The sequence below is a fragment of the Eleutherodactylus coqui genome, chromosome 1, assembly GCF_035609145.1.
Source record: "Eleutherodactylus coqui strain aEleCoq1 chromosome 1, aEleCoq1.hap1, whole genome shotgun sequence".
NCBI classification, from domain to species: domain Eukaryota; kingdom Metazoa; phylum Chordata; class Amphibia; order Anura; family Eleutherodactylidae; genus Eleutherodactylus; species Eleutherodactylus coqui.
The window spans coordinates 295,241,475-295,264,467 of NC_089837.1; the positions used below are offsets into that span (position 1 = coordinate 295,241,475).

Consider the following 22,993-nt stretch of genomic DNA (forward strand, 5'->3'; position numbering starts at 1 on the left):
ACTTTCTTGTTTGAGGCAATCATCTGGGTGCCCCGCATCGTCTTTCCATTCAGTGCCGCTCAGCGTATGCTCGGAAATTTACTCCAGACACAATAGTTGCTCAGATGGCAAACTGTTTAATCTACCTCCAATTCCGATTTGGACAAGGAGCAGGCTTCTAAAATCTCCAATATGGTGGCTAGCTTATTAGTTTGCATCACATATACCCCGTATGTATCAGATCAGTATCGAATAGTGGGCATCAACTAACAGAATGGTATTTACCAAGGAGAATTGCAAAGTCCTACAAAAATGACAAAAGCACATACAGAATGGGAGGAATTGGGCTAAGCAGCAGCACATGTGAAAAAGACTTGGGTATAATAATAGATCACAGACTGAACATGAGTCAACAATGTGATGCAGCAACAAAAAAGACAAACACAATTCTAGCATATATTAAGAGAAGTAGAGTCTAGATCACATGAGGTAATTATCCCCCTCTACTCTTTGTTCATCGAGCACTGCAGTGATTGGCTGAGCCGCGGCGCTCGAGAACCAGTCAGAGGTAGCACTTCCTGGAGGCGGGGTTTTTGAAACCCCTGACCAGGAAGCTCTTCCCGAAGACTACAAACAGATGCTGGAGCTGCAGAGGAGATGTACGGCGGAGCGGATAACTCCTCTTAGCTAATGTATTGTTTTTTTTTCCGTTTGTTTTTCATTGAGCTAGGGCTTATTTTAGGGCTCAAACAGTAGTATTTCTTACTGTAAAAGTTGCATCGCACCACACGAAGACCGCGTTTTCGTGCGATGCGATGCAATACATGGGAAGGCTCCATAAGGAACCATGGCTTACAAAACATTGCAAATCGTGGCTGTATAGAGCATATCACGATTTTGTATTTTTGCAATGTAGCAGCCTACAAAACATCGCTAATGTGAAAGAACCCAGTGGAAAGCATGAGCTTCACATGCAATTTGTAAGACTGTTGCATTGTTAAAAAATTGCGCGATTTTGTTGCCCATGTGAAACCAGCCTTAGTGAAGTGCCAGTGCATCTTTTGACTTACAAGGTGGTCCTCCTGATAGCGGTCACCACCATCCTCAGGGTTTCTAAGCTTGCATCCTTGTCGACCAATCCTCTGTTCATCATTTTTTATTAGGGCAAGGTTGTAGTTCATCAGGTCTTGTCCGTTTTACCTAAGGTGTTGTTGGCCATCTAAATGCGGACATTGTCCTTCCTTCCTTCTGTCCCAACACAGTTCATCTGAGAGACCAGGCCCTTCACAAACTTGATCTAGTGCAAGCTCTGGGAACCTATCTTTCTCAAATGGCCTCTTTCAGATTCTCTGATTCCCTGTTCATAATCCTCGATGGCCTAAGACGTAGCCTTTCTGGCTTCCAAAGGCACCTCCATTTTGTGTTACGGCGCATTCTACTTGGACAGTGGGTGCTTCATGGGCAGTATGTGACAGGGCCTTAGCTACGCAGGTGAGTAAGTCTGCTACTTGGTGTTTATTGCACACCTTTTCAAAGTTCTACAGGGTGCATGCATTTGCATCCTTGGACACCTCCCTCATTCAGAGAGTTTTGCAGATCGCTGTAGGCTGTCCGCAGGCATCCCTGGTATACCCTACCACCCTCGAGGAGCTGCTCTAAAACGTCCCACGGTTAAAGCTGTATCCGCAATGATACAGATGAGAAAATATTCTTGGTATGACAATATTCTATGGTAGAAACTCTTTCCCGTCTCATTCATTGGGGACACAGCTCCCATCCAGTCGTGTTTTTAGTTCTTTTACATGTACCCCTCCTTGCTAGTGTACCCTTTGTTGTTACATATGGTGCTATCCTGAGATATAGTTCTGTCCTGTCATTATATTAAGTATGTTTTTTTTGTTTTTTTTATATCCTTACTGCTCCTAGTACTTGCATACAAACTGGTTAGCTTGGATATTGCAGGGAAACTATAGCTAGTGGGAGGAGCCAACACTTTTCCTGCTTAGTGTCCACCTCCTAGTGACAGTAGCTATACCCTACAGTCAAAGCTGTGACCCCCACCAATGAGCGAGACGAGAAAGAGATTTCAGATCCATTCGGAACCGTAAAGTGTCCTCTCTTGTGTTAATTTATTTCCATAGTTCTCATCATCTGCAAATACTGATATTTTACTGTACAATCCCTCCACAATGTCACTGATAAATATGTTAAAAAGAATAGAGCCCAATACTGACGCCATTAGTAATAGTGACCCAATTAGAGTATTTACCATTAATTATTTTCAATAATTTTTTTTATTATCAGAACAGAGGTTAATTTCACAAAACTTGTCCTTAAATGAACAATATTCTTATTACAAGCATTTCAGTTAGCTATTATTCTCCATGAACAATTCACAGTTATTTTCTATTATTTAAGCATTAGTCTAAAAACAAGAACTAGACATAAATGTGATATTTCAATTGGGAAAGGGTGCATCGAGGGGTATATAAAATAAGATAGGGGGTTGTGGGGGGAGAGTATGATCCCATCTTCAGTTTTAATATCAATAATTTTCTCAGAAAATACCATAACTATTATTGGATATGCTTGTAGTGAGTTTCATTTCGATCACCTACAAAAGCCATCAGAGTTGACTTCCTTTCCCCCTACTCAGTTTGGATCTCTAGCTGATTATATTTTATCCACAACATCCACATCTCTAGAAAGCTATTCATTGTATAATTTCTATAAGGGTGGATCTTTTCATATAAGTAATGGTTAGATATTATCTGTGATTGGTCCACTATTGTGGGAGGATGTTGTTTCTTCCACCACCTAGCTATGAGTAGTTTTACTGTCATGAGAATATGTGCAACTAGTTTCCTAACCTTGACTGGGATGTCTTCTATTCCGAGAAGCAGGACTGCTCGCTCTGGGGAGGGAGAGACTGTAGTCTTTGTGATCCTATCAATCCAGGGAAACCAAGTCTGCCATAAAGATTGTATTCTTGGACAGCTCCACAACATGTGTAGGAGAGTACCTCTCTTGCCACAATCTCTCCAGCAGTGGTCTGAAGTGTTAGGGAAAAGTCTGCTAACCTAACTGGAGATTGATACCAACGGGTTATCACATTGCAATGAACTTCTCTGAGGTTCGTTCATATGGAGGCTTTTTGAGCCCGCATGTGGGCTGTTTTCCATTGCAAGGGGGAGAAATTGTTCCCCATCTCCCTTCCCAGTTCAAAATATGGACCTTTTTGCGTGGATTAACTATTCCCTCTCAGTCTCCACAAAAAAACTTCATATATAAATTTTAAGCTGAGATGATAGAATGGTGTAGTTGGAAGGGACCTCCAGGGTCATCTGGTCCAACCCCCTGCTCATTGCAGGATTCACTAAGTCATCCCAGACAGATATTTGTCTAGCCTTTGAACACTTTCATTTAAAGAGAACTCACCATCTCCCGTGGTAACCTGTTCCACTCATTGACCACCCTCATTGTCAGAAAGTTTTTTCTAATATCTAATTTGTGTCTCCTCCCTTTCAGTTTCATCCCATTGCTTCTAGTCTTTCCTTGTGCAATTGAGAATAAGGCTGATCCCTCTGCAATGTGACAGCCCTTCAGATATTTGTAGACAGGTATTAAGTCTCCCCTCAGCCTTCTTTTTTTCAAGTTAGGCATTCCCAGTTCCTTTAACCGTTCCTCATAGGAAATGATTTGCAGACCGCTCACCATCTTCTGCACGTTTACATCTAGGTCCGGAGGGATTGCGCCAGCTCCTAGATTTCGCAGCTTGTTTTTTTGCCAGGAGATGTAAAGCCCAGGACAGGACGCCTCAAAATCGAACTGTTCCAATGAGTGTCTCAGATTATAAGATGTGACATCCAAGAGTGCAACATTATTGGCATAGTCCAGTTCGAGACAGTCAATGCTGTCACTGAGTTTGTGTACCTCGGAAGCGTTCAGCACACAGATGGGAGGGCACTTCCGGACATCCTGCGGAGAATAGCACTGGCAGCCTCGGCGATGAGGTCCCTGAATAAACTCTGGCGGAGGCAGAACATAACACTCAGGACCAAGATTCGATTCTACCAGACCTGCGTTATGCCAATATTATTGTATGACTCGGAGACTTGGACCTTGCTGTCACAAATCACTGAGCATCTGGAGTCCTTTCACATGCGATGCCAACGCCAGATTCTCCGTGTCCATTGGTTTGACTTAATCAGAAACAGCAAGATACAGGCTTGCACGGGGTTTGAGTCAATCACAAAAACAATAACAAGGAGACGACTCGCACTTTTTAGTCATGTTGTATGATTGTCAGAAGTTATTCCAGCCCACGGTGCTCTAACCGCAGCAATTGCTAAGAAAATCGAGAGACGACCCCCTACCAGATGGCGGAGGCCCCCTGGTCGTCCGCTGCACTCGTGGGTGTAACAGATGGGCAACGGTACCTCCTCCGAGATCAACACCGAATGGAACAATGCTCTCGGTCACAGCCACTCTAGATCGGCACTACGCATCTTCGTCGTCCAAGCGAAATAACTAACTAAACTAACACCAACTTGGTAACTCTTTTCTGAACTTGCTTCAGTTTGTCTATGTCTTTTTCAAAGTGGGGTGCCCAGTACTGGACACAGTATTCCAGATGAGGTCTGGCTAAGGAAGAGTAGAGGGGGATAATTACCTCACGTGATCTAGACTCTATGCTTCTTTTAATACATCCCAGAATTGTTTGCCTTTTTGGCTGCTACATCACATTATTGACTTATGTTCAGTCTATGATCTATTAATATACCCAAGTCTTTTTCACTGCTTAGCCCAATTCCTCCCATTCTGTATGTGCTTTTAAAAATTTTTTTGCCCAGATGTAGGACTTTGCATTTTTTCCTTATGGTTAAATACCATTGTGTTAGTCGCTGCCCACTGTTCAAGATTTTCTAGATCTTTTTGAATACTCTTCCTCTCTTCCCTGGTGTTAGCTATCCCACCTAGCTCAGTGTTGTCTGCATATTTGAACAGTTTCCCATAAATTCCCTCTTCCAGATCATTTATTAAAATGTTGAACACCACTGGGCCTTGTGGTACCCCACTTGATACATTCTTCTACTTGGATGTGCAGCCATTTATGACCACTCTTTGAGTACGATCACTCAGCCATTTGTGAATCCACTTAACAGTTGCCCTGTCAATCCCATATTTGGTCATTTTTTCAATAAGTATAGTATGGGATACTTTGTCAAATGCTTTACTAAAGTCTAGATATACTATATCCACCGCATTTCCCTCATTAACCCAGTTGGTGATTCTGTCATAGAAGGAAATTAGATTAGTCTGGAATGACTTGTTTATTGCAACCCTATGCTGGCTCTGGTTAATTACTTCATTTTTATCCAAGTACTTGCATACATGCTGTTTAATAATTTGTTCAAAGATCTTTCCCAGTATAGAAGTCAGGCTCACAGGCCTGTAGTTTCCTGGATCCACCTTCTTCCCTTTTTGAAGATGGGGAGAACATTTGCCCTTTTACAATCTTCTGGGACTTCTACTGTTCTCCAGGAATTTTCAAAGATTATGGCGAGTGCTTCAGCAATTACCTCTGCTGCTATCTTTAGTATCCTAGGATGTAATTTATCTGGACCTTGAGACTGGAATTCCTTTAAGTTAGCTATGTGTTCCCTCACCATCTCTCTGCTTATAGATAACCTACATTCTTTTATTCCCCCAATAGCACAGGGAAGATCAGTTGATGTTCCATCTACTTTCTGAGAGAAAACAGACACAAAACAGTAATTTAAAAGTTTGGCCTTCTCAACATCATTCTTAACCAATTCACCATTTTCATCTTGTATGCATCCAATAGCATCTTTGACTTTTCTCTTGCTTTTGACATTCCTCCAAAATCCTTTTTTATTGCTTTTGGCATCTGTTGTAAGCCTCAATTCATTATTAGCTTTAGCTTTTCTGACACTTGCTTTACAGTTTCTGCAGACTGCATTATATTCTTCTTTAGATATTCCCCCCTCTTAGCATTTGATAAACATATTTTTCTTCCTTTTTAACATATGTGCAAGTTCTGTGTTCATCCATCCTGGTCTCTTTAAATGCTTCCCATTCTTCCTTCTTTTAGGGATTGTTAACAATTGTGTTTTGAGAATCTAATTTCACAATATTTCCCAACCTTCTTTTATCCAAAATTCAATGATCGCATGATCACTGCCTCCTAAGGACCCAGCTACTCTTACTTCTTCAACCATTTCCTCTCTGTTGGTAAGAATTAGGTCCAGGATAGCAGATCCCTTTGTTTTCTCTTGTACCTTTTTGGAAGATAAAGTTGTCAGCAAGAGAGGATAAGAATTTGTTGGATCCATTACTTTTACCTGAGAGAGATTCCCAACAAATGTCTGGATAGTTAAAATCTCCCATGATCACTATGTCATGTTTTTCTGAGAGCTGGGCCATCTGATGTAGAAGAGTTCATCAATATCCTCCGCTTGTCCAGGTGGCCTATAGTAAATGCCTACAATGGTGTTCTTTCTGTTGTTCTCTCCTTGTACGAGGGGATGCTTATAAGTCTTTGGCTTTACCCAGAAAGAAACTAGATAAGAAGATGAAACTTTTTACATTTATTCCACATACTCTCCACTGATGTCAGCACACTTCTTACATCAGTATTCCAAGTTCTATAAGCCTTGCAAAAAGAAGGATTTTGCTTGTGCCTCAAACCAGTTATCCGTAGCAGCCATGGCATCAGAAATGGTGTGAAATTTGGTACCCTTGAGGTGTTTCTTCAGGTTTGGAAACAAATGATAGTCGGAGGGAGCTAGATCTGGTGAATAAGGTGGGTGGTCAACCAGCTGGAAGCCTAGCTCCACCAGTTTTGCCATGGTCGCTTGTGCAGTGTGAGCGAAGGCGTTGTCTTGCAGAAACAAGATTCCTTTGGACAGCTTGCCGTGCCTTTTGGCCTTCAGAGCTGCCTTCAATTGGTCCAAATGTTCAATGTAAAACCTTGCATTGATGGTGGAACCATTTTGAAGTTAGTCCACTAGAGGCACACCCTCCTTACCCCAGAACACAGACACCATCACCTTAGTGGCTGATTTTTGCACCCTGAACTTCTTTGGGTGAGGAGAACCACTGTGCCTCCACTCTTTTGACTGCTCCTTGGTTTCAGGGTCATACAAATAAATCCAGGTCTCATCCATAGTGGCCAGTCGATCCAGGAAGTTCTTACCAGAACTTGAAATTTGGCACGGGCATTGATTATGCCATAAATAGGAAAAGTTAATGGGTCTCCACTCGATTACTCAATTCTAAGTGCAAAAGAATTAGCGTCCAAATTTTACGTACGTAATCTAATTCTCTCACTTCCTGATGTAATAGAAACTTGAAATTTGGCACGAGCATTGATTATGTCATAAATAGGAAATATTAATGGGTTCCAACTCGATTATTTAACTGTAAGTGCAAAAGAATTAGCGTCCAGATTTTACGTACGTAATCTAATTCTCTCACTTCCTGATGTCATTTTCTATAAAGGAAACGTCGCATGGTTACCTCCACGTGGTGTTTCCTGGGTAACGCAGAGAACTATGCAAAATGGTGAACATATGTTTTTCCTCGGTATCTCTAAAGTAACCACGACTTCATAAGATTTTCCGTATGAACACCAGATAAACACCAGTACCAAATTAACTCGGGCGAAGCCTGGTATATAAGCTAGTTCATATTAAAAACCTTTCTGGGGAGTCATTAAGGAGGAAATATTTCTCTATTGCTTCTCACAATCTCTTTGAGAAATTTGGTGGTTTAATCAGAAAGGACTTGTTCCTCCAATTCCTAAAGGTGGGAGATTGGGGTACCACCTGTACAGTCAAAAGTATCGGAGAATGATCTGACCAAGAAGCTACGTCAGTCATCCAGTCTCGTTTTCTTATAAACATATGGAAATCTACCAGAAACATGTAGATTCTTGAGAAAGATTTGTGGAGTGTTGAATAAAAGGAATACTCCCTGGAGCCCGCATTGATACATCTAAAGGAGTCAAACTACTTCTCTTTAAGCAAACATGGGGTTAAGAAGGGAGTACCGCTTATACTGGTATTGCTGGAGTCAAACTCCCCATCTGCTTTTACATTGAAATCTCCACACATTATTAGATGTGACCTTAGCTAGGAAGCATAATTGTAATCCGTTTGGTACATATATGTTGACCAAGGTCATGAGAAAACCATTTATGCTGCTAATCAGAATAAAAAATCTACCCCCCCTCATCCACCTCCACCTCCAGTAGCCGAAAGTCTATAGTGTCCCTTATTGTGATCAGAACACCTGCCTTCTTCTTTGTCGCATTAGCCGAATACACTGTAACAAATTTGGGGTGGGACAAGGTGGAGCAACCATTCCTTGCGAAGAGCGTTTCTTGCACACACAGAATATCTGCCTGCACCATGCGGGCCTCCTTCCAAAGCACTGTTCTTTAAAAATGTGAATTTAGTCCCCTTGCGTTGATAGAGATTAGATTTTAACTTCATATTGGACTTTGGATTAATAATAGAGATGTAACATCTTCTGCTAGTTCTGCTGGATGGTAATGCGTCTCCTGTTTGTGCATTATTTGTTGTATGTGAATATTTTAGATCTGGATCTTCTCTTGGAATTATGGAGAAAGTGCTGCAAACTAACTTGGGATAAAGATCCCTTTAATATTTAACCTTGATAATTTTAACTGAATACGATGAAACAAAAAAGGACCTTCAAAGTCTGATGGGTACATATAGACCCTTTTTATGAAGGTCGCAACTTGAGGGGAAACCAGTTCAGCTATCATTAGGATGGGAGCACCTCTTCCATCTGGAGGTCCACCGATACTGAATTATGCATGAAATATGTTTAAGGCCTCCCTCACACAGGGTGTTTTATACAGCGTTTAGCGCTGCCTTTTCAGCCCAGCGCTAAACGCTGTACAACACTCCTATTCATTTCAATGGGGCTACTCACACAGGTCTGAAAACGCAGCACCTCCCAATGCTGCGCTTTGACAGCGATGCATGTTCTATTCTAGGGCGTTTTTAGCCCTGCGTCGCCCATTGAAATGAATGGGCAGCGGTTTTAGCACTGCTGAAAACACGGCAACACTTGGTGCCTCGTTTTTAGCAGCGTTAACCGCTCGCCGATTTTCGGGGTGAGGGCTTGCAATAGAAGCCCTACCCCAAAAATCAGTCCCAGCTAGGCTAGGTAGAAAAAAAGAAAGTAATACTCACCTAGCCGCTTCAGTCTGGGTCGCGGCCGCTGGTCTCTGCCGCTGATCCGGGCTTCCCCTGCATTCATAAAGTATGCCAGCGCTGCTGAAACGGGGCGGAATCTGCAGTAACGCAATGTTGAAAAACTCTGCGTTTCTGCAAACGCCCTGTGTGAGGGAGGCCTAAACTGTTAGTGGTGTGCTGGTGCCTTTCTGTGTGTTTTGGGAGCAGGTCTCTGTGCCCATTCTTTAGTCAGATAAGTTGGGGCATTGTCTATGGATATCGGGATTTTTTCAGTAGAGAGTAGCCTTGCCTTCTTCAAGGTTTGTAAGAATGTGTAATATTCCCTCTTTGTTTATGTAAAGCATGGTCGGAAAACCTATAAAGGATTCTATTCTCTCTGAGAATGGATGTTACCGGGGAGAGTTTTTTTCCTTGCTAACATCACTGCTTGAGAAAAGCCTGAGAAAAGTTTAATCTGTTCAAAGGGAGGGGGCATAATTTTCTAGCGGCATTCATCGTGGTGTCTTTACTATGGAAGAAATGTACATGTATGATCACATCCCTGAGTGCATTTTCTGAGTGACTTTGGTTTTGGTAATCTGTGTACTTTGCCAAGTATGTGTTCTTCAGGGTTGGAATCTGGTATTAGATATTTTATGAGGTGTTGCACATAATTGCATAGGTCTAAAGTTCCTTCTGATTCCGCAGTGCCCCTTATTTTCACATTATTTAGTCTGTTGCGGTCCTCTAAATCTGCCATTTTGTTTTTGACCTCCTCAAGCTCCTTCCAGTTTGTAATGCGTATCAATTAACTCATTGTGAGAGCTTGTTATTTTACAGGTTTTGGGCTTCAAGTGATCTACTCTCTCCCCTATGTCCAATATAGCAGAGCTAAGTGAGCTGTGTAGAGCTGAGAGACCCTTTTCAGGGAACCCTTTAAACCATTATCATGTCCCTTCTGAAATATTTGGAAGCTGCCTGGCTGGAGCATGCAATATTTATTATAGGGTCTCTTTCCTCCTCTTCCTTCATTTGTTCTGGCTATGCTGGGGATTGGGTCCCATCCTCGCCTGTTTTCTTCTGGTCATCCACACTCACCTCACCGATAGTCTGCCTCAGGTGGCCTCGGTGGTCACTAATTCATCACTTAAGGGTTTCTAGTAGCAGAGCTTAACGGAGTAGCATCCGCCATCTTAGCCATCCAGGCCACGCCACCCAGAGTATGCACCATTAATAACCACCCTCTGCTTTCTATCATTGAGCCAGTTACTTACACATATTCTCACCCAGACCAAGCATTCTCATTCTATATACCAACTTTTTATGCAGCACAATATCAAACGCTTTGTAAAAATCCAGATATACACAAGATCCAATGACTCTCCCCCATCCATTTTAGAACCTACCTGTCCATAGAAGCTAATCACATTTGTTTGTCAAGACAACCCCTCATAAACCCATCCTGATACGGTGTTAAACACCTATTTTTCTTTTAGAAACCCTTCAAACATTTTATCCACAATTGAAGTAATACTTAGCGGCCTATAGTTCGCTTTTTTACTTTTGTCAATATGGGCACCACATTTGCTATTTGCCAATACAGTCCCTGTCACTATAGAATACTTATATATAAGAAACAATGGTCTTTTACATTATTTAGTCCCCTTAGAACCCAGGGGTGTAACCACTGGGACCCATCCATTTTTCTATTTTAATCCTTTAAGGTGGCTCTGCGCTTCCTCCTGGTTTAGACTGGAGAGTTTACTTTATAATTCTGCATCTCATCTGACATTTCATTTTCCTGAGTGAATTCACTGACGAAATAACTTTTTAATAGATTTGGTGGCTTATAGAAAACCCCTATGAGGATTTTATTATGTTTCCCTCCATGTATTTCCACCTATGGAGGCTCCACATGTTCATCTCCCTCACATATATCTTCACGTATTGTGGGCTTTTAAACAGGCTTTTACATAACTCCCTCCCCCTTTCCGTTTTTTATGATCCCTTTTAAACAGACTGAAACCCTGTAAGTTCACTGCCCAGTTACAGCTTTTATCCAACCAGGTCTCCATTATTCTCACTATGTCATAGTTTTCTTCAAACATAATTACGTGTTTTGCGTTAATCTTGTTGGCCAGGCTTCTAGCATTAGTCACCATACAGTTGAGAAAGTTTTATTATTTTATTTTAAATGTGTCTCTACTAACTGTTCTGCCAGTTCTAACTGTACTGCCATTCCCACCGCTCTACTCCCATTTCTGTTATTTAGTCTCAGGTCACTGTCTAAACTAGGGACTGGGAGAGAGGGCAACTAGAGAGACACAGGGAAAGATAGTGTAAACTCTCTTACAACCTTTTAGCCATTTTCTCTCCTAGTACAGTTGCACCCTCTCTATTGAGATGCAGCCCATCCCTACTTTGGAACCTGTAGCCAACAGCAAAGTTGGCCCAGTTCTCCAGGAACTGAAATCCCTCCATCACACCAACTCGCAGCCACTTGTTTACCTCCCTAATCTACTGCTGCCTTTCTGGTGTGGCTCGTGGTACAGGTAGTGTTTCAGAAAATACTACTTGGGAGGTCTTTGCCTTAAGCGTACAACCCTAGTTCCCTAAAATCGTTTTAAGGACCTTCCACCTACCTCTAACTTTGTCATTGGTGCCAACGTGTACTATGATCACTGGATAATCGCCACACCTGCCAGTAATCTGTTAACTCGATCTGCAATATGTCAATCTTGAGTACCAGAAAGACAATACACCGTAAAATGATTTTGGTCTTTGTGACATATTGCCTTATCTACCCCACTAATAATTGAGTCCCCACTGCGAGAACCTGTCTAGCCTGCCCTGTACTCCCCTTCCCCTTCTTACTGGAGCAGTCACCCCCCTGGAGGTCAGAGGGCATGTCGAGTTTGCAACGCTATTCATCCTGTAATTATGTGCAAACTTTGCAAACTTGTTGAGGTGTGCCAGTTAAGGTCCAACAACCCTGGATCTCTTCTCTCTACCCCTCCTCCCGTCACCCAGCTAACTGCCTGCTCATCCGGCTCTACCAAACTACCATCCATTACCACATCTACCCCAACAAGTACCTGCTCATGAGCAGCAAACCCTTTTCCAAGTTGCCAGTGAATCTGAGTGTTACTAGCAACGCATTTAGATCCAGGATCTGGGCTTCTAAATGTGCAACACATTTGCATCTCATACAACAGTATGCACCCACAACAGCTATTCAAGGACTGCATACATGGCACAGATATACACTGGATGGCATTGTCAGTTATGGAGCACATGCTAAATAAGGTCCCCTGTCCACAGCCGTGACAGAATATAGCCAGCAATATTCCGCCACAGGTGATGAGGGTGGAGCACTGACAGGTCTCAGCAGTGAGCCTAGCATGTCGCGATTTAGATCCCGTGAGGGGAGAATCGCTATGATTCTCTGCTCGTGTATGCCGACGCTGTGCTTTCCATAGCAATGCTATGGAAAGCTTCATACAGCTTGATCCACCAGCAATTTATTGCCGGCGGATCAGCGCCAGTGGACATGCAGCCTAAGGCCTCGGTCAGACGGGTGTTTTTTCGCGCGATTTGCGTATCGCATAACGGATGCGCATCTGCAAATTGCGTGACCGGGGCCGACGATTTGCTGAAAAATCTGCACCTAGCAGCGCTTTCAGCGAAACGGGCCCGATCAAAGGAGCGCTGTCCGCTCCTCGCCCATTAAATTCAATGGAGCCGGCAATACAGCCGGCTCCATTGAAAGCAATGGGCTGCCGGCGAGCGCTGGATGAATTTTCGGGAAGGGCTTAAAAATATAAGCCCTTCCCTGAAAACCATTCTGAAATGTGTAAAAAAAAAATTTCAAAATTATACTCACCTTGTTCCGGCAGCCGGAGTTCAGCCGCGTCTGGCTGTGTAGTATTCAGCAGGCGGGGATTTAAAAGCCCTCACCAATCAGAGGCAGCTCTCACTCACCCATTCATGAATTCATGAATGGGTGAGTGAGTGCTGCCTCTGATTGGCTGAGCGCAGGGACCAATCAGAGGAAGCTCTCAGCTGTCATTCAATATATTCAATGTCTTGTATAGTTGTTCATCTGGGCTGTATTTACCTAATTTTAAGACTTTCTGAGGACCAGATGTTTTGGTTTTTTTTTATCCAGTCCTAACAGGTAAAACCATAAAATTGAAAAACTACTTAGTTTTTCTCATGACTGTATACCACACGATTAGGCTATTGCCAGTGGCAACCGTTATGTGGGCAAACAGGACTTGCCATTCAGGAGATGAACTAGTACAGTTGCCATTAAGTCATACTTGACAAGATCACAATTTTCAGTGCTCAAACTGAGCTGGAGCTCCTTCTGCTTTACATAGATACACAATTAGCAGTTAAAGGGAAGCTGTCATGTCCTATGAGCACCATAAACTCAGTGTATTGGCTTATAGGGCAGGTGCTGCAGAGCCCAGGTAAAGACGATTTTTAGGTAAAGGCCCATTTACACGAGCAGATAATCGCTCAAACGATAGTTTGAGCTACAGCTTTGAGCGATTATTTTGCATAAAAAATAATTGGTATTCAAGTAGCTACTCAGCTACTTAAATGCCAATTATATATGTAAGTGAAGCCTTCCCTGAATGCAGGCTAATACCCCGGGGGCTATTATCTGTGCTCAGATCCTTTGTTCTCCAGGGGAAAACAATGCTATCAGCACTCCCCGTGGAGAACGACTGACAAAAATGATGGTTAAAATCAAGTGAGCTTGATTTTAACGATCACAAAAAAGTGCCCGAAATGCAGGTGCCCTGCGCTCATTTACACGCACCGATTATCGCTAAATGATCGCCGATTAGCGAATTTTTAGCGATAATCGTCCAGTGTAAATAGGCGTTTTGACTGAATTTAACGATCAGCCAGCAGTGCCCAAAAAACTCACAATGGGCGTTTAGATGTGCCGATGATGGCTAAAACGATCTCTGATTAGCGAATTTTTAGCTTGTGGAAATGGGCCATAAGTACAGTTTTGCTGAGATTTGCCCCATGCCCTACTTGGGCGCCTACTATTTAAAACTGCATGCAGCTAACCTCAGCAATGTTTAACCTATGCTTCACATGTATATGAGGTAAGTAAACCAAACAACTATTGACTTGTGTAAGCAGGCATTCGTTTAACTGTGAATGGAGGTAGGTTGGTCGGAACGCTCTCCGCTACCCTCCGCCTCCATTCACAGAACCATTATTGCTACTGTGAAAAGCAAAAGAGAAATAGTGGAGCACTCCTGTGCCCGACAAGTGTCCCGTGTAAGGTGAACTTTACCTTCATGTTTGATCATTTCTTTATGTTATGTTTTAATTTGATGAATTTTTTTTCTAGGGGTGCACATACATATATTCGTCTCCAGCTGATTAAACAAGAGGCAGATGGTACAGGTAGCTATCTGTGTTTCATCTATCTACTGTCAGAACCGTAGGGTATGGCTTCATGGTTTTGCGACATGTCATGTTTGTTTTGCTCTTAGTATTAGGCCTGGCTCACATGAGCGCAATTTTAATTGCGCATTACTCACACAATATACGCACGAATAATAGGTGGTGAATAGAGTCAATGAAAGTACATTAATTTTCATTGATCCATTCACACTTTAGTATATACATTGCATTTAATACGCACGTAAAAAAGGACGCAGCATGTTCTATTTTACCGCGTATTACTCGCGATAGAGCCCTATGTAATTGCGTATGTGCGACGTTTATACACAACATTGCTAAGCGACAGAGCAGGAAATTTAAAGAAAAAATGAAACAAAGAAGACTGCACATGACAGCGTGCGTGAGATACGCTGTCATGCACAGTCAAAAATCGCTGCAATATGCGGTGATAGGCCAGCTCACACAGCGGTAAAATAGATGCTGCACCACAACGCCACAAATCTAACAGGACCAAAATCATCCACTTGATAATCCAAAAGAAAATCTAAATGAACACATTCTGTTGTGTCACAACATCATTAGGGGTCTACTTCAGTAACCATATAGAGCAGCATCCGGGGTGCAAAAAATCCTCAAGGCATATCCTTAAAATACGATATTTCCTTTATTCAATCCATGAAGCAACGTTTGGACTGCTGTACTGCAGTCTTTCGGATGCTGCTGTGTATGGTAACTGAAGTGGATTATTTGATGGATGGCTGGTCAACATATTTGGTGAGCGTACATCATTAGCCCTGAGTGTTTACCTCCCTGTGATAAGGGGTTTCTTGGAGTGCTGCTGCCTGCTGACTTGTTTGACTGATTATTAGGGGTCTAGTTCTCCACAATATCTCCAGCTCCAACCTGCCCATTAGGTTATCCCTTTAGTGTTGTTATATTTGGCGCCACAGTCTTCTTTTCTATTTCATTCCACTTAAAAACAAAAAGTGTAAGTCTTTCAATACATTATATGGTACATTAAATAACTTAAAAAATACAATTCATCCCTCAAAAAACAAGCCGTATCAACAGATAAATAAGTAATACCTCCTGTAAAGGGGGAATGAACAAAATGAGAAAAAAAAATGTGAGCGATTTCTTGAAAAGGGTTCACTACCAGCCATTTTTTGCTTTCCTTTTTTTCATTCCCGCATCCCATAATGTACTGGGATGAAATGGGGAAAAAGGTTAATTTTACAGGGCATTTATGGTGTTGTAAAAATGTAATGGTAACTTCATTCTATTCTTCAGTACCATTCTAGCCATACTATGTTTGTAGACTTTAAAAAATTAAAAGTAGAAATGTCAGTGGTGTTTCCTTTTTTTATTCTTTTGATCATTTTGTGGGAAAAAATTATTAAAGGTTTTTTTAACATTTTTAATATTTTTTTAAAATTATTTCACTTAAATTAGGTGTTTCAAACTCCTTTTCACTGAGGGCCATATCAACATTATAGTTGTCTTCAAAGGGCCGATTGTAATTGTAAGACTTTATAGTAATAGTGACCCCAATAGTGCCCCTAGCAGTAATAGTGACCCCAGAAATAATAGTAACCCCAATAGTTGCCCCAGTAGTAATAGTGACCCCAATAGTAAGTGTCCCCTGTATTAGTGACCGCAGTAGTAATAGTACTCCCCGTTGTTAGTGCAGTAGTAATAGTGTCTCCTATATTGGCCCCAGTACTAATAAGTGGCCCCCATAGTAGTCCCAGTAGTAATTGCGACCCCTCTTCTTGGCCTCTGACCAACCAGCATGCCTACAGGCATTCCACTCACCCAGCCTGCACCTTCAGTCTGACGGTGGGTTGGAGTGGAGACCCGGCCTTCCCCCATCCCTCTACGGCTAATAGTTTACATGCCAGGGATGTTTGCGGTAGGTGTCGGCTGTCAGAAACAGCCAGCACCTGCCAGGTATTCAGCAAGCTCAGCTCCCTGAACTGCTTCATAGCAAGCCTGCACCCTCTGTATGTCACAGAGGGAAAAATGGTTAAGAGAGGAAGGGCACATTGGGGCTTGCTGTGCATGGCTCAGATGCTGTGGATACCACAAAAAGATGCGGGTATGCTGATGAAACTCTGCATAAATCTACCGCATCTGAACTTAAGGGTGGGATGCTATTCATCAGCCAGTGATGTACAGTTACACCAAGGCTAGAAATTGCCTGTCTACCTTTGCTTACTATCCAAAGTGGTCACAGGTCTTGGGTCACACCGCTAAAGTCGCCGCGTAGTCCTAGTATTATATACACATCATTCTCCCCTTCTTTTTGCAACCTGTACATTTGTTGTTTTGTTGTATGAAAGGAACCTTGTTGCAAGCCCGATCTGACATTGGGCATAGAAAGACACTGTTGCACCTTGGGTGGGGCATTTGCCAAGGCAACCATACAAAACCCAACAAGTATTGTATACATGACCTATTCTAATTAATAGGATATGTACATGGTACATGCTTGGTGATGGACTCTAACAACTCTTCACTTAAAAATATTGAATGCTCAATTGGAATGGCTTGATTTTCCCCAGATTGTGAGCTGAGTCTAGAGCAAGCCCTTCATCAATCGGTATTCATGACTTCCTTGTCCTCTGATCCTGGTCACCGCATTCATCTATGCTGGGAAAAGCAATGCCATCTGCTTCCTGAAGTATCCTCATATACTGCCAAGACTGTCAGCAAGTGGAATGCTGAAGAAGTAAGCTGTATATATTGGTTTGATTAGAACGGGCGTTGATATGATTGTAGGACGTTCTTCCCCTTTGCATCTCTGTGCACTTTCATTTGCAAGAGTTGTTCCGCTGGTCCATAGTGGCTCAACATATGAATGTGTGTTGGGCAAATGGGTTGAGCAGTGCAGAGCTGTTTAGGTTTTCAATCTATTCTGACTGCTCTAGTGACCTGTGGAAACGTCAAGATTGGTTTGTTTTAGAAATGATAGTCACATAAAAATAAAACTGCGCTAACAAGAGTGAAATATATTTCTAATAGAATATAATATGTGCTTTGATCGGACACTAGGGCAGACCTGCTAATCATGCCTAAAATTTACACTGCATGAACTTTAATGCTAAAATCCTGGCACACTTTGTCAAATGTCAGCTAAGCCCCCTTGTTGAGCAAGATGCAAAATAGTTTCTACGTGCACGTGGTGTATGGCTTGTACGCCATTTTTTTCTGCAAATTGAAATTTTTTGCTCAATTTGTAAATATCCCTTACTGTCTTTTAAATTATTAGGTTAATGAAGGTGTGTGAGGGAGTACAAATGTGCCCTTCCTTAAAGGGTCACTCCGGTGAAAACAGTTTCTCTGTCCCCCTCACCAGATTGCCTGTCACATTTCGGATGTCTGCAATGTGTATTTCAGCCATTTCCATGCAGTCTACCCAGGACCTCTCTTTCTATCTATCTCTCTCTCTATCTATCTCTGGGCGGACACCCACTGGCGTTTTTTTTCTCCTCTGCGCTGCGAGAGTAAGTGAAAACTCTCGCAGCGCAGTGCGAGAAAAAAAACGGGATCACGCCGGGATATCGCCAGTCTTTTCAATGGGGCCAGCGGCAGCAGCGCTAGCCCCATTGAAAAGATATGGAGAATACCGCGGACTTCTGCCACAGCTGTCACAGCTTTGACAGCTGTGGCAGAAGTCCGCGGTATTCTCCATATCTTTTCAATGGGGCTAGCGCTGCTGCCACTGGCCCCATTGAAAAGACTGGCGATATCCCGGTCTTATTTCGGCGTCTTTCTTGCGTGGCGAGAGTTTTCACGTGCTCTTGCAGCGCAAGAAAGAAAATATCACCAGTGGGTGTCAGCCCTCTCTGTGTCTCTCTCTCTCTCTCTCTATCTCTCTCTCGCCGGCCAGCTGGCTCCAGCCAATGGCGTGCTGCGGTGGGCGGGACCAAAACAGGCACGTCACAGCGGGGTTAAACACGGCTTGATGCTCGTTCGAGTAATGAGCACCATCGAGTACGCTAATACTCGAACATCAAGCTCAGCAGAGTTCGTTCAACTCTAGTCACAACACATGCAGCAGTAAAACTACAATAATTCCATTGTTGTTTTATCATACCTCATTTACTATAAGGTTAAAATTACATGTTGAATGAGAAATAATGCTTTGATACTCTTAAAATATCAAAGTATTCTTCGCAACCGATCATGTGCTATAATTTACTATGTGAAACTACAGCTCCCGACATGACGTGAGCAATGGTAAGACTATGCAGAGAGTTGTAGTTTCACAAGCTACAATGCTGTGGACCTTACATGTGATCATAATACTGGTGTGACAACATCAGAAACATACAATGATACTGAGTGACCCACAGGTGATGTCCTCTAGACTTGTTCATTTTCTTCTAGATTTGGTCCAGACCTTCAAGACTTCCCCAGCCAATTTGTGCCCGTGGAGTTTGCTGCTCAGACACCTTTGTCTCCTCAGAAAATAATAGAGCCATGCACTGTCTCTCCTAAAAATAATGCTACTTACTGTGCCACAGAAATAAATGACAATACACAGAGCTACCTGAAGTTATAATACACTGCATCCCAAGAAATAAATAATACAGTATGCCCCCTGAAATAAATAGTACACACTGCTGCAACCAGAGTGGCATCTTCACATAAGCCTGGTCAGCGTGCGCCTTGGGCGTTGTTGAATGCCTCTTTCCTGTTACTGTCGGAAATCTATCTGCGTCTTCTGTCATTACAGAAGTTCCATTGGGTGTTATCTGTTGGGAATGTGTTTTCTGGGAATTCATGCAGTGACATTGTAGATTTTGATTGTCTTTTTCAGTATCTTTGGCACAATGCTCCAAGGGGATTTTACTCATTTCTTTTACTCTTTATTTTGCAGGTTGCTCTGTTTGTCCAACAGTTGCCAGGTTGTATGGAACAAGCAACTGTCTTTAGAGAACAGGTATAGTACCAAACAATGAGCACTTTTCCTATATATCCAACATACGTAAATATGGGAATGTACAAGAAATGATGGCTCCCGCTATGTGGCTTACAGGGAATGATTAGCTAATAATTTATATAATAAACATATGTATAACTGCCTTGTGAAAGTATTCATTCCCTTGTTATTTTTGTACTGCATGTTTTATACAACATGTTTACCAGTTTGAATGTGCTAAATATTTTTTTGCTGTAGTCTAAACAATAATTAAATCACAGGAAAAAAAACTGTCTATTCGGGCATTAAAATTCAATGTTTATTAATATATTTAAAGCACAAGGAGCCCTGTCAATCCCTATGTGCTAAACGATGATAAATCATAGAGTACCTACCCTGAAAGGGGCAACCCTGTCAAGAATCCAACCCTACTTATCCATATTGCACCCTATTATGAATGGAAGAGAGAGGAATTAAAATATCAAATATTTGGTCAGCACTAATCAGTGATAGCCTTAAATACTTAAGTGTTCATCTCAATTTAGCTATGTAAACTGACCTAATAGTGCCTTTTGGATTTGCTCACCTTCAAGCATGGTGTTTCTTTGCAGTTACAATCTGTATCATGGACTGCAACTTCCATACAGGCTAATCACCTCAGAGACGGGGGGTTTTGGTATCATCTAATATCCTTGAGTGCTGTTGGTTTTATTTTTGGAAATATGTGTCTTTTGTGACAGATGGGACCTTATGTGTATCTTGGCATAATCTAATAAAAGGGTCAATATGTAAGCTATGTATCTATAAGGCATGTTTTTATGATATCATTTGTTTGGAGTGGATATGTTTTCAAGCCCCCAAAAAAGCCCAAAAAAATTTGGTTGCAAAAATGAACAAAAGCCAATTAAATTACAGTGGTGCCTTGGGTTAAGAGTTTAATTCGTTTCGTGACGGAGCTCTTATTCCAAAACACTGGTAAGTCAAATCAATTTTTCCCATTGAAATGAATCGAAAAGCCATTAATCCAATCCAGGTCGCGAAGCTCTCTTACTGATTTCAATGGGGATGGCGTCACCCCATTGAAAGCAATAGGACGCTGGCACTTTATAACCCCTACCCTGAAAATCATCTCTAGCTGTAGTAAAAAAATAAAAAATTATATATACTCACTTGTTTGCCTGGGCTCAGGCACATCTAGACACCGCTTATTTTCCCTGCACTACTCTGAAGCTTTTCAGCAGGCGGGGATTAAAATTGTAGTGAGAACAACCAGAAGCTAGACACGCCTGAGCCCCGGCAGCTGCGGGCACGTGAGTATATATTTTTTACTACAGCTAGGGATGATTTTTCAGGGAAGGGCTTATATTTAAAGCCTTCCCCCGAAAATCACTGCAGGGGTTGCCAGCAGGCCATTGCTTTCAATGGGGCCACCGGCAGCAGCGGCGGCCCCATTGAGAGCAAGGCTCTTAACCCAAGTTTTTGCTCTTAAATCAGAGCAAAAATTCGGGAGAGAGCCTGCTCTCAAGTCAAAAAAGCTTGTAAACGGAGGCACTCTTAACCCAAGGTATCACTGTATATGTAATCCAAGATGGTGCTATTTAAAAAACTACAACAAACCCTTACACAATTTTATCAGCACAAAAATGTTTTAAAAAGTTATGAATCTTGATCTACTACTTTTCCACACTAAAATACTAGGAAAAAAACATTATGGATCTCGAAATGTAACAATGAAAAAAAAGTGCTCCTTGAAGGGAACCTGTCAGCACTTTTTAAGATTGTAAACCCAAGCCTGCACTAGAATAATCACTTGCCCCCATTTAGAAAACTTACTGGCCCATGCTTATTTACAAAGTCTAACTGTAATTGCTTTTTACGATGTTCCTGTGCGGCATGTATGTTCCTGTGCGGCATGTAAATTAGGAAGAGCTGTTTGGTGGGTGCAACGATTCTGCCCACAAATGGGACAGATGATCCGTACATGTGTGTTTTACTGGTGTCAAAAAATCGAGAGAATTTGCAAAGCTTCCTGAGGGGGGCAGACTTACAGGCAAATCTTGCTAGGACGACTGACAACCCAGACTGATCTTCCTTATTCACATAGGATATCCGCATAGGAACATTTTAAACGGTGACTACATAGATATGGCCTTGTAAATAAACATGGGGTAATAAGTGTTCTAAATGGGGGCGAGAGATTATTCTAGTGTTGGGCTTGGCTTACTGTCTTAAAAGTCCTGACAGATTGTCTTTAATATCGAAAGCATCTGCCATATTAAAGGGTTATACATACAAAAAGTGACTCCATGTCTATGTAATTGTTATTCCTGATACTGGTAACATTCTCTAACCCTACTTTCAAATTATTATCCACAATTCCCACAGCAAATAGATGGTGAAGCCTTCCTCCTACTTACTAAGACAGATTTGGTGAAGATATTGGGACTCAAATTAGGACCAGCTCTAAAAATCTACAACTCTATTCTTATGTTCCACAATTTGGCTCAAAAATAGTAAGACATTAGTCCGTGGGAACAAGGGAGAAATAAAGAAGACTCGTCTGCTTCATCTTTCCATTACGTTTGTTTAAAGAATATTATAAAGACTTGAACAGTCAGAGACTGAAATAAACCCTAATGATCAGACTATGTTCTTTGTTTGTCCATTGCTATGAGGCTTGCTTCATCAGTGTGCAGAGTCCTCCAACACTGAAGAGCATGGTAAACTTGCTGCTGTGGTGCCTTATTGCTTCTATTCCTACTGGTTTGTCCACTTATTAGTGGAAAATATGTTTTCAGTTTTCTCATCGAAGTATTAAAATGTTTTTTTGTTGTTGTGACCTTTGTGTTTTTATTCAAAGTTCTGCATATCCATTTTAAACAGAAGAAATAAAGGGGTTGTCTGCTTGAGCAAACCCATTTTTATAAGGCAATCTGTCACTGGGTTCATGCTGTGCGAACCAAAAACAGCAGGAGCCCCAGGACAGATGTGATCATTGTCCCTACTGAACTTAGGCCTCCTTCCCACGAGCGTGACGGGCTCCGCAGCGTAATATTACGCAGTGAAGCCCGTCACGGCGCCCCCCAGAGCCCCTATACTTACCTGCGGGACATAGCGTGAAATCGCTTCCCCGCCCACCGCCGCCGCGTCACCGCTCGTCACCGCCCACCGCCGCGCGTCACCAGCCGTGTCACGTGCACGGCCGGCCGTGTCACGTGACGCGGCCGGACCGCGTCATTTGGCGTCATATGACGCTCGGCGGTGGGCGGGAAAGCGTTTTTTCACGCTATCTCCCGCTGGTTACAGCGGGAGATAGCGTGAACGGACGGCTTCCATTGACTGCAATGGAAGCCGTCAGTGCGTACAGCCCGTCCTCACCCGCAGAAAATAGAGCATGCTGCGGGTGAGGACGGGAGAAATC

The 22,993-nt window shown here is 42.4% G+C and overlaps 1 protein-coding gene across 3 annotated transcripts in view; it reads left to right on the top strand.

Annotated features, from left to right (window-relative positions):
* LOC136572645 (lethal(3)malignant brain tumor-like protein 4) overlaps nt 1-22,411 on the top strand; it is a 62,358-nt gene extending 39,947 nt beyond the window's left edge. For all 3 annotated transcript variants that reach the window (XM_066573409.1, XM_066573429.1, XM_066573419.1), the window contains exons 19-22: nt 14,590-14,645; nt 17,210-17,376; nt 19,531-19,593; nt 21,958-22,411. In XM_066573409.1, coding sequence (XP_066429506.1) covers nt 14,590-14,645; nt 17,210-17,376; nt 19,531-19,593; nt 21,958-22,086 — 415 coding nt within the window. In that variant the 3' untranslated portion in view covers nt 22,087-22,411. The remainder of the gene's footprint in view (nt 1-14,589; nt 14,646-17,209; nt 17,377-19,530; nt 19,594-21,957) is intronic.
* Nucleotides 22,412-22,993: the final 582 nt, after the last annotated feature.